The 10,934-nt window shown below is 43.3% G+C and overlaps 1 protein-coding gene across 3 annotated transcripts in view; it reads right to left on the bottom strand.

The window, feature by feature from the left end:
- Positions 1-497: 497 nt before the first annotated feature.
- The window catches only part of rab11fip5a (RAB11 family interacting protein 5a (class I)), a 25,595-nt gene continuing 15,158 nt past the window's right edge, over positions 498-10,934 (bottom strand). Inside the window, exons 4-6 of one of the 3 annotated variants that reach the window (XM_024269938.2) lie at positions 6,489-8,159; positions 3,914-4,055; positions 498-3,090 (exon numbers count right to left, since the gene is read on the bottom strand). In XM_024269938.2, the coding sequence (XP_024125706.1) occupies positions 2,833-3,090; positions 3,914-4,055; positions 6,489-8,159 (2,071 nt within the window). In that variant the 3' untranslated portion in view covers positions 498-2,832. The remainder of the gene's footprint in view (positions 3,091-3,913; positions 4,056-6,488; positions 8,160-10,934) is intronic. The other 2 variants (XM_024269947.2, XM_024269953.2) reach the window with 2 other exon arrangements.

The following is a 10,934-nucleotide window of genomic DNA, read 5'->3' as shown; positions in this document are numbered from 1 at the left end:
TATGTGGTTGGAGTCATCTGGACCTCAAAGAGAGCGGAAGGGTTAAACGGATCAACGTAATAAAATCTAACCAGGAAGAATTAACAACAGATCATCTGATTTACATGTGTTTATGGATGTATATATATTTTTTTATAATTTCATGACTAATTATCTTAAGTTTAATACATCTCTCCATATATACATATTTGTTTTGTCTTTTTTTTCTGAATTAAACAATTTCCAAATCCAAATTTATAGAGGAAACAGAGCCCCCTAGTGGTGACTTTTTCAAAGATGAGCTCAGATCTGACAGTTTTCTGAGGCCAAAGCAGACGATGAAAACCACTGATGAAAATGAAAGTCAGTTTGTGATCGTTTCTATATGAGCTGCTAATTAAAAGAACCATTAGAGACATTAAATCACTTTAAAAGCACGTTAACCTTTTAAGACGCCTCACTTGTTCTTAGAACTACTAAAATTCAGCAAAAAAGGAAGAGACAGATTTAAAAAAGCATTTTAGCATAGTGTGAGCATAAACCACAAAATATTCTTTATTAAATATACAAAAATTGTGAAACATTTGCATCACATAGTGTAAACGTTCCAATCTTGCCCCACAGCTGGAGCCCGTTCACACAATCGAGGGAGCAAACAGTTCCAGCTCACGTCTGAACGCTCTCCGTGGAAGACGCCCTGGTCGGTGCCTGCTGTCGGCTGCAGAGGTGGGGGCCAGGCTGCAGTCAGAAGTGCTGTGTAACAGAGCCATATCTAAGTGCTGTTAGACTAACGAATGGTACTGCTTTGCTTCTGACAATTCAGTGCAAGAACATCCACGAATGCTAACGGAGGCATCATGGCCTGAATACTGTTTTCTCTTTTCTTCTTTTTTTTGGCATTTCACAGTAAATCACTCTTTTCCTATGGGTATGCATACACTTTATTCTGTGCATAAATCTAAAGAACAAAGAAGCAGAGAAATAAACCCTTCGGAGAACAGATGGCTTTTCCTTTTCCAGCCTGCCCAGACAGGAAAATCAATTCTGGACCGGCGTCCAAACAAAGCTAAAATAAGGCAGCATTTGGCATTTCACTATGACATTAAAGATGATTCCCTTTATGACACCTGGAGCAGAAGCAGATGTGATGAGGGGGGGCGGGTCAGGCACCAGCATGTTGCAGGCATCTCCCCAACGTGCAGGAGTCAAGTGGAGGGAGCACGTGTGAGGAGCGAGGAAGGAGCTCCAGCGTCGTCGCTTTACCTGAAAGTGCCGGCGTGACCCGCGCCACAGCCTGCCAGCTCAGGTGAGCATGATGACGAGCTAAAGATCAGACGCACACGACAGTGTGAGTCCCAGAAAAAGACCACAAAAGAGCATAAGGAAGCAAAAATTGTCTAAGAACACTTTGAACATTTCAGAAGCTACAATCTGTCCAGTGACGTGACGTGGCGAGGAACTCGGGCTCCTCTCATTTGGTTTGTTTTTGTTTCACTTTTGTGTTGCCTGGAAAAAACATCTATAAAAATGCAAGAACGCACAAACATGTGTGCATGTGAACTCTTTTCACAATCATTTCATGGGGACTCCGTCACTGATTTCCCCTCTTCAAACCTCAACTTGATCAAATTTCTCTGCCTTCATTAGTGAGGTTTTGTGTATGTTGTGTTAATGTGTGAAAACGTGTGTGTCGTGCAACAGTCGCCCATCGTCTGTTGTGTGACAGCAATGCTACTGTGGTTTAGGTTTGTAGGATGAGACTAAGAGCAGGTCAGCGGTGTGACTGTTGTGTGAATGTTGTCTCACTGTTGTGCAACTGTTTTATTACTATTGTGTTACTGCAATTTGACTATTGTGTGATGGCTGTGGTGTTTTTGCTTGGGTGTCTACTGTGTCCTTGTTACCTGTGGGTTTTGTCTGTTGTGTGTTAGTTGTGAGACTGTTGTGTTCTGGTTGTGTGTCTAAAGTGTGACTGATGTGTAAATGTTGTATGATGGTTGTGTTTTTCCTTGGCTGTCCATTGTACAAGACAGTTGTGTATGAGTTGTATCATGATGGTGTGTATGTTGTGTTTTGGTTGCATGTCTAATGTGTGACTGTTATTAAGTGATTGTTGTACGGCAGCTGTGTCTAATGTGTGTATCTTTAGTATGTCGTGAGACTGTTGTGTTCTGGTTGTGTTGCCTGTGTGTCCAATGTGGGTATGTTAAGCGATTGTTGTGCGATAGTTGTGTTTTTGTCGCGTGTCTAATGTGTGTATGTTGCGCGTATGATAAGTGATAGTTGTTCGGCAGTTGTGTTTTGGTTGCGTCTAATGTGTGTATGTATAGTGATTGTTGTGTTATGGTTGTGTTATGGTTGTGTGTCTACTGTGTCATTGTTTTCTGTGGTTTTTGTGTCTGCTATGTAATTGTTTTGTCCTGGTTGTGTGCCTAATGTGACGGTTGTGTATCTTTTGTGTGTCTGTTGTGCTGTGGTTGTGTGTTACCTGTTTGGTTGTGTGTCAGACATGTGATACAGTTGTGTACAGTTCTTTTGAAGAAGACCCCTCCCCCTCCAGCTGAGGACCTCGTTTGCATGGATGGTTCAAAACCCAAACTTCTCTGTAGAAACAAAAGAGGGGGGGTGTGGCCCCCCCAGCGTGGCTTATAGAATCTGAAAACAACCTGAGGCGGAGCTACATTCAAACCCCTCCAACCATCCTGAAGTGGGGGGCGGGGCCAAGCTGGAAACCGTAGCATCTTGTGTCAGTGCGTCAACACTATGTAAGACAGCAGAGCAGTGAGAAGACTAAAGAGCTGTTGGAAGGGTTCGAGTGGGTGGGGCTGGGGGCGCGGCTTGCCCCCTCTCCTGTCACTTGAGCTTGGAGCGCACTTGCAGGAGGGTGGGCTTCTGCTCCATGATGCGCACCAGCAGTGTGTCGATGTAGTCCTCCAGGTCTCTGACCTGTGGCTTCAGCCTCTTAAGCTCCGCCTCCCGTTTGGCTAGCAGCAGTTTCTGGTTCTTAAACTCCTCCTTATGCCTCTGAAGCTCCGCCTCCCGCTGCACCAGCAGAGCCACCAGCTGGCTGTGGGTCAGGTGGTAGTATGACCCCGCCCCTCCTGTGAGAATCTGGGGGCACAGAGCCGCAGGAGTTTGGGATTAGGAGGCGTTTAAAGACAAAAACATTGTGGTAAATATCAGTTTTGTCTAGGCTTGGGTTGAAAAAAATTCATTGATCAATTTAAATTGATTTAAGGTTAATAGATCAATAATTGGTTCACAAAAGATATAAACAGATTTAGCAGATAAAGCTAAAGTCTGCTAGCTTGATGCTAACATTTAATGGAATTTTCCATAGAACGGCTAAAGCTAACGCTCAGTGAACCTAAAAATACATTGCTGACTAAATGAACATATTTATAAACTTACAGGCATGAATTTTCCCAATTCTTTTAAGGAAATATTTTTTAATAATGCATCCACAAACAATTATTTTAACAGTCGACTAATCATTGATTATTTTTTCAGATTAGTCGACTAATCAGGTCATGCGCAAACTAGGTGTAAAACACACATCTAAGCCATTTTAAACTAAAAACTAGATATCTAGCATTACCTGTGATAATGCTAGTGTGCTAGTTAGAATTTCTCCTTTAGAGAATCCATGTGACACTTTATGATATTAACAATCTCATTATTTCACTAATACATTTACAATATGTGAACTGGATCAGATTAATATAAATATATATACAAATTATATAGTAGATTATTAATGTATTTCTAAACAAATGTGTATAAATGGGTGAATTTAAAATTGAATTGAACTGAAGAATCGAAAAAAATTGAATCGATTTAGGCTCTTGTGAATCAAATTGAATCGTTTAACCAATATAGCCAATATTCCAGCCCTAGTTTTGTCACAAACAATTGGAGGTGGGGGGTTGAGTACCTTCTTCTTGTCCTCCTGCTCTGTCAGGTGGCTTCCCCTCCCTGGGTGGATTGTGGACTTGAGCTTCTCTAGGCCGCTGGCCAGCTTTGACCGCTCCTCCTCCGCAGGGGCAGTGGTCGTCAACGGCTTCACTGGGTGGGGGCTGCGCAGGAAAACAAGACAAGAGTATAAAGGGATCTAGAAGCATCAGACAGCCAGCCCCCAGCAGTACACGCTCATCTACAGATGAGGCATCATCTGTTTGCCATCCTGGAGGTCCTGCTTCTCTGCAAACGTTCTTAGGAAACGTGAAAGGTGTGAAAACTAGGGATGTCCATATTCAGGTTATTTGATTCAGAGTCATTTGATTCTGAGAATCTCCTGATATCGAGGGCTAATAAGTGATAACTAGTCATGTGTGATCAACAGAACATTTTTTATATCTCAATCAAAAATGTGTAAGAAAATCTTTAACGTCCTGCAATTGTTCTACACAGTACAATCAAAGTAATTCCAGTTGATGCCGAAGGAGAAAAGCGGCTCAACAAGGTTACATTGATCGTCTTAATGGTTAAAAAGTTACAGTATGCTAAATATTTCGTGTTAAAGAGTCAAAAAGAATTTGAATTAAAATATTTTAAAGGCCTTTGAACTAGGGGTGTAGAGAAAAATCGATTTGGCAATATATCGCGATATTTAATTTGGCAATATTTCATTTGATTTAAAATGCTGATGAGACGGTATTTATTTAATTATCTATGAGCATCCTCCACCTAAACCGACCAATGTCGTGATCATTAAATACAATGAATTTTACTATCTTACTACGATGAAAGACGTTGTGGTACAGTCTCGGGATATATCGCAATACGTATTGTATTGGGATAAGTATCGTATCGCTAGGTTGTTGGAAATACACAGCCCTACTTTGAAAGTTATCGTTTGCCTTAAGGCAAACTCATAGAAACACTGGCTGCTAGTTTTTAACATTTAGTTTTTCAGCCTGGAAGTCCAAACCTGTGAATGTCTTGCTAACTTTAGCGAACTATATACGAGAACTAGACTGAGTGACTCCACCCTCTGGTTCCAAACAGGAAGTACCAGCTGGTCTCATAAGCCTCGTTTACACTGAGCAGTCCGGTACGGTAGGAGTAATACGGGGTGGACCAGTTAATTCTGGCCAGCGTTTCCACTCAGTGAAGCCTCATTTCCACTTAGCGTTGTTGTGGTGTGGACCGCTAGCATGTCTTTGCGTCATTGTAGTACGACATTGTAGTACGACAACAACAATGGAGGTCATCTAGCAGCTTGTCTTTTTCTTACTTTACTTTTTGTTCGTGTATAACAGGAATTTAATGTTTTTTGAAAGAAGACTGCGGACGGCTAAGAAGAATACCGCCTTAAAGAGGAAAATGGAATTACTAGCTTAGCGCTCTATTGGTACTTTCTAATGTCGTTGTCACTTTCTGTCAATCGGCGGGTGGATACAGCTATTACACCCCAATCGCTCCATTCTATTTTCCTATGGACCTTCTACTGATGGCGGAAGAGGTAGAGGTCAGAACTGTTAAATCAGTCCATTTAACAGTGTAAACGCTCAAAATACTGGATCGAACCGGACCGAACCGCTCAGTTGAAACAAGGCTATAGACTTCTGTAGAGAAACAAATAGTTATTCTGTTTGTCAGAATAACTATTGTTACTTTTTAAGTATGTTTTTGTTAATCCTCATTTTTTATTCATGACATTTTCCAGTAGTCCAAGTTATGTGAGAGATAAATTGACCAATCAGATGCCTCAATAAAAGTGTGCAGTCTCACGAATTGATTTAATTGGAGCCGAAGTCATTCTGTTTGGGTGAAATCACACTCAGTTTTTGTACAGTCAGTGCTGCTTCCTGCTGCTGTGCTTTACAGCAGTAAAATGTCATAATCCGTTCATGTTATGTAGATTTCTAGTAGAGTTTTTACATACAATAATAAGCTCAATATATTAAGCACTGCTAACAAGGAGAATAAAATAAATATCTGATCCCTGAAGAGACGCAACCTCTGATTTCAACCAGATTAAATGACTTGATTGGACCAATATTTAGGACATCCCTATTAAAAGCATCTTTGCTATTTCTGTGAGCACGTTTCAGAGAACATCCAGGCTGAAGCAGCAGCTTCAGAGTCTTGTGGGCCTGCTTCAGGACCTCTAAGGCAACAGCAGAGATGAGACAGAGGAGGGCAGGGTTCTAGAAACCAGGAGACCAGAACACATGCAAAGACGTTAGGGAGTCAGGTGTGCGTGGGTGTGAGGTCAAGAGGAATGAATCACACCTTTTTGTGAGTGTAAGGGGGGAGGGGTGTTAGTGATCAGGGCGGGAAAAAAAACCTGCTAATTATCATGAGGCTTTACAGCCCCCCCACTGTTACCCCAATAGAGACACACCTGCAGAGAGAGTGTGCGCATCAGAACATGTGTGCATGCATAAACGGCCCCCACTACCCAGGAAAAGGCCCCAGAAGAGCCTGCAGGAGCAGAGCTGCAGGCCCAGAAGATGAGAAATCCCTCCACCTGTGGCTCCGGCACCGAGCACGTGCTGCCTCACCTGTCCTGCTGGACGACCGCCTGCGGCTCTGGCCCCTCCGGACTTGAGGCACCTCGCGGCCGTACCACTGAAAGGTTCGCACGGGGAGGGAGAGCTACAGGGAAGCTTTGAGGAGCAGGGGGGGTTAAAGAGAGGAGGTGGCCCCCCAGTGGAGCCCAAGAGGACCGCCTCCTAGAACAAGGATCGTTCTCCAAAGAGGGTGTGGGAGGAGCCAGAGCGCCCTCTGATCGGGAGCGCTGCAGCTTCAGGTGTTTGGAGGACATGCCTGTTGAGTCGGCGTCCTGCACCTCCCCGCCTCCTTCAGGAGGAGCCTTCAGATCGTAGCTCATGAAGGAGTCTTGTGATTTGCTCCTCTCTGGGATGCTGGTCTGTAAGCTCTCAGGTTTGAATCTGCTTGTCTGGGGGATTTCAAAAAAAAGATCCTCAGAGGTTTTGTCCCCGTCACCTGGCAGGGAAGCCTTGGAGGGGGTCTGGTCGGAGGGGTTAAAGGAGATTGGAGAACGGCAGGTTTGGTAATCCTGGGACTCTGTGCTCAGATACAGACTTGGAAACACACTGGTGCCGCTCCGATCCAAAGTCTTTGCATCCGTAAAACTCTCCTGAGAATCTGGGGTGGAACTGACTCTGAGAAAATTTGGACCCTGACGGCGGTCCAACAGACCCGGCTGGGCACGAGGCGAGGAGGTGAAGATGTACGACGGTGGCAGAAAAGACGAGTCATCGTTTGAACCGGAAATCTTGACCACTGTGCAGCTGGAATCCACCACGGACCCATCCTGGACCTCAGTGCTCCGAACTCGGTTCTCTTGGTTCAGCTGCGGTTCGTCAGGGTCTGTTTGTGTGGCAGACCCCAATTCACTGGGACTCTGGAAAAGGAGGTCGACGGTTTTAGGTTCCTTTGAGGAGAACCAGAACAGACCCTCATCTGCCAAAAGACCAGGTCCTGAAGAGATCCCGCTGACCGCTGTCCCAGTGCTGTGGGAGGGGGCTGCGCTGGTGTTAGTGCTGCTGTTGTGTTTAGTTTCAGAGCATGCAGGCACAGCATAAAGGTTAGCAGGATTCAAAGCTCGGTCACCATCCCTCCTGAAGGCTGTGTGCTCCTCTCTGGAGAACCAGGAGGTTTCCCTGGCGACCACAGGAGGCTGCAGCCTTCCTGCTGCAAACGCTTCAAAAGATTCGTCCCACTGAGACTCCCCGTCATCCTGTGGTAGGTCGACCCTCCTGAAAGGGTTAGAGGACTTCCTGGGAGGAGGTGCTTCACTGGGATCAGGCGGAGGAGGTCCTTCGGCAGCTGCGGTCATCCCCTCTCTCTGGGCATCAGCGAAGGGGTCCTCCATGGTCGGGAAAGCGTGTGCCGACAAGGGGTTAGAGCTACTTGGCTGAGGCACAACTTGAGTCAAGGGGGGGCAGGAACTGGAAAGATAGGGCAAAGGAGGCAGCGGGGGGGTTGAGGCCTTCAGAGCAAGAATGTCTTCATAGAAAGGGTTCTGCTGCAGGACGGAGGAGAAAGGGTTGCAGGAGGAGAGGTGAGCGTGAGAGGAAGGGTTAGCGTGCTGCAGGGGGGAAAACACAGAGCTACCATCTACAGACAGACGCCCGGGGGGGAGGTTAGGTAGAAAAGGAGGCGGGTGTGGGTCAGTGCTGGGCTCTAGCTTGTGCGACACCCCCAGGCTGTGAAAGAAGGACACAGTCCTCTGGATTAGTTTATTGTTCTGACATATACCAAACTACAGTTCACCAGCACCGGCAATTCCACTGAGCACTCCAGTCCGGTGAGGAGTAGTACGGTACGGTCCAGTTAATTCTGGTGAGTGTTTCCACTCAGTTTAGCCTCGCTGTCGCTAACTGGTTTGTTTTTTTTACGGCGCATGCTCAGTGTAGACCGCTAACGTGTCATTGCATTACTAGAAAAGCTACAACAATGGAGGTCATCCAGCAGCTCGTCTTTTTCTTGTTTTACTTTTTGTACATCCTGAAACAAGAATTTAAAGATATTTGAAAGAAGAATACCACTGTAAAGAGGAAAACAGATATGCTAGTTTGTTGCTTTCTAATCTCATCATCACTTTCTGCCAATCAACAGGTGGCGGCTCCGCCCCAACTATCCTGTTCTATTTTCCCATGGACCTACAGTGGATTGTAGCCCTCAAAAGGTACGGGTCGGAAATATTTAATGGGTCCATTTAACAATGGAAACGCTCAAAATACTGTATCGAACCGGACCGTACCGCTCAGTGGAAACGAGGCTTAATGTTATGTTCACACCGGACTTGGAAACCCGTGTTCAAGTGACCACTTCCAATGAAAAGTCTATGTAAATGAGTGTTTGGGGCATCCGTGCTTAAAAACGTTCAATTCAAGCATCACTATGCAAGTTCATAACCCTCTAGGAGCCAACAGACGTCCTCATGCGTCCTGCTGTGCAGCTGTGAGATCAAACTGACAAATCTCCATCTAAAATGACCTTTTTTGTGCTCTGTAACTAATATTTTATTTAATTAAAGGGAGAATACTGTCCCTATTTGTGGTTCTTGGATACATTTTATATATATATATATATATATATATATATATATATTTTTTTTTTTTTTATAAATGAGGCGGAAGACAAAACATGATCTGATGGCGGGACGGAGCGAATCAGAGCTGTCTGCTATTAGAAATCCCACAAGGAGGAAACCAATCATAATTTTATTTTGGGAGGGGGTCCGACATGACTTTACTACAACAACAACCACCGACATTGTCAAAAAAATCATGGAAACTCTGCGTTTCTAAGCTAAAGTACTTAAGAATAAAGGCTACACAAATTATTTTACTTCTCACCGTTAGGATCTACCATTCCAAAATCTAGTCTTTGCGAAAAAACCAGTGTCCATCAATGCACACTCCATTAGGGAATATAGACCACAATGCATTGCTGTCAAACAATTTTGGCAAAAAAAAAGTGTTTACATGTCACAAACAGACGTTGTAACATGTTTGTATTAGTTAAATCGGTGACGTCAAATCCGGCGTTTAAAAAAAAAGTAGTGAGCATGGTGTCCGGATTGCTTTTAAAATCCAGGCCACTAGATAGTCCCACACTTTATAGTTTTTTAGTAGTTAGTGATTAGGGAGGGAATTTTGGACATAGCCATAGATTCAGACAGCAATACAAAATGGTGAACGCACTATAAAGTGAGTAGTAAAGGAATTCTGACATGAGATAAAACTCAAAATCTGAGATTAAATAATGACTGATATGTTGAGGAAACATCTCTACATAAACATTTATTAAGTATCATAATCTAGAATTATAATCTGATTTAACCTTTTAACACTAGAGCTGTCACCTAAATAACTCACTCTGACATACCATAACTCTCCGACCGTTTACACGATGAACGTGAATCAGCTGATTCTGATGTGGAGAAATGTAGCGTTCATATCAGCTTTGTGCTGTTACACAAAATTTAACCCTTTAATATTTAACCCCAAGTTGAACCTGGAGCTAAAGTTGCGGTGCTAAAGGGTTAAACTTTGATGCTACATCTGCATATAGCATACAAACAGAACCAATGAATATTGGTTTGTAATCGGATTAAAATTTTGATACAGTGTCTGAATGCAGCAAAGAAAGTCTGGGATTATAATCAAACTCAAATTTCAGAGCAACATCTACACAAATGAGACTAACCAAGTTTCATGGCGAGGATTATAATCTAATTCAACCATCAATGTATGTAGCGGAATAACCACATTTCTAAATAAGGGTTTGAACATTATCTGTGCATGAGTGCACTGCAGACTACCACATAATCCATTCCTCAGCTCATGTCAAACCCAGATAGGAAGTGGAATTATTAGAGTCTGAGCTGCAACAGACTGAGGGTAAAAGATAAGAAATAGTCCAAAGATGATCCTGGTTGACATGATTGTGACAAAACTCAGATTAAGTACCGTATTTTTCGGACTATAAGTCGCACTGGAGTATAAGTCGCAGGGGCCAAAAAATGCACAATGAAGAAGAAAAAACCATACATAAGTCGCACTGGAGTATAAGTCGCATTTTTTTCAAGTAATTTATTTTACAAACTGGTTGAAAAAAACGATATTACATCATCCTGGAAGGTAAGTTATAACATTCATAAGTGAATAGAAAACAGGCTGAATATGTGTCAACACATATTCACATACTAGCATCAACAAAAAAACGAAAAGGTGTAGCATTTATATAACATAACAGTTTTCTTTAACTCTAGCCTCAAGAACTCATCAACTTTGTATCTTTACTGTAATTAATTGCACGCAATCTCACTCCATATCACTAAATCCATTAAATTCTTTGTCTTCTGTGTCACGTCTGAATAACTAAAGTAAACTAGATTTGCAATTCCTTGAAGAAATTGCGTCTGATTGCTGAAAGCAATAGCGCTTTGAAGCATTTTACAGCCGCAAGTGTAA

Source organism: Oryzias melastigma, linkage group LG22 (genome assembly GCF_002922805.2).
Source record: "Oryzias melastigma strain HK-1 linkage group LG22, ASM292280v2, whole genome shotgun sequence".
In the NCBI taxonomy this organism is placed as follows: Eukaryota; Metazoa; Chordata; class Actinopteri; order Beloniformes; family Adrianichthyidae; genus Oryzias; species Oryzias melastigma.
The sequence above is the reverse complement of the archived record's forward strand: the minus strand, read 5'-3'. Positions and strand labels throughout refer to the sequence as shown.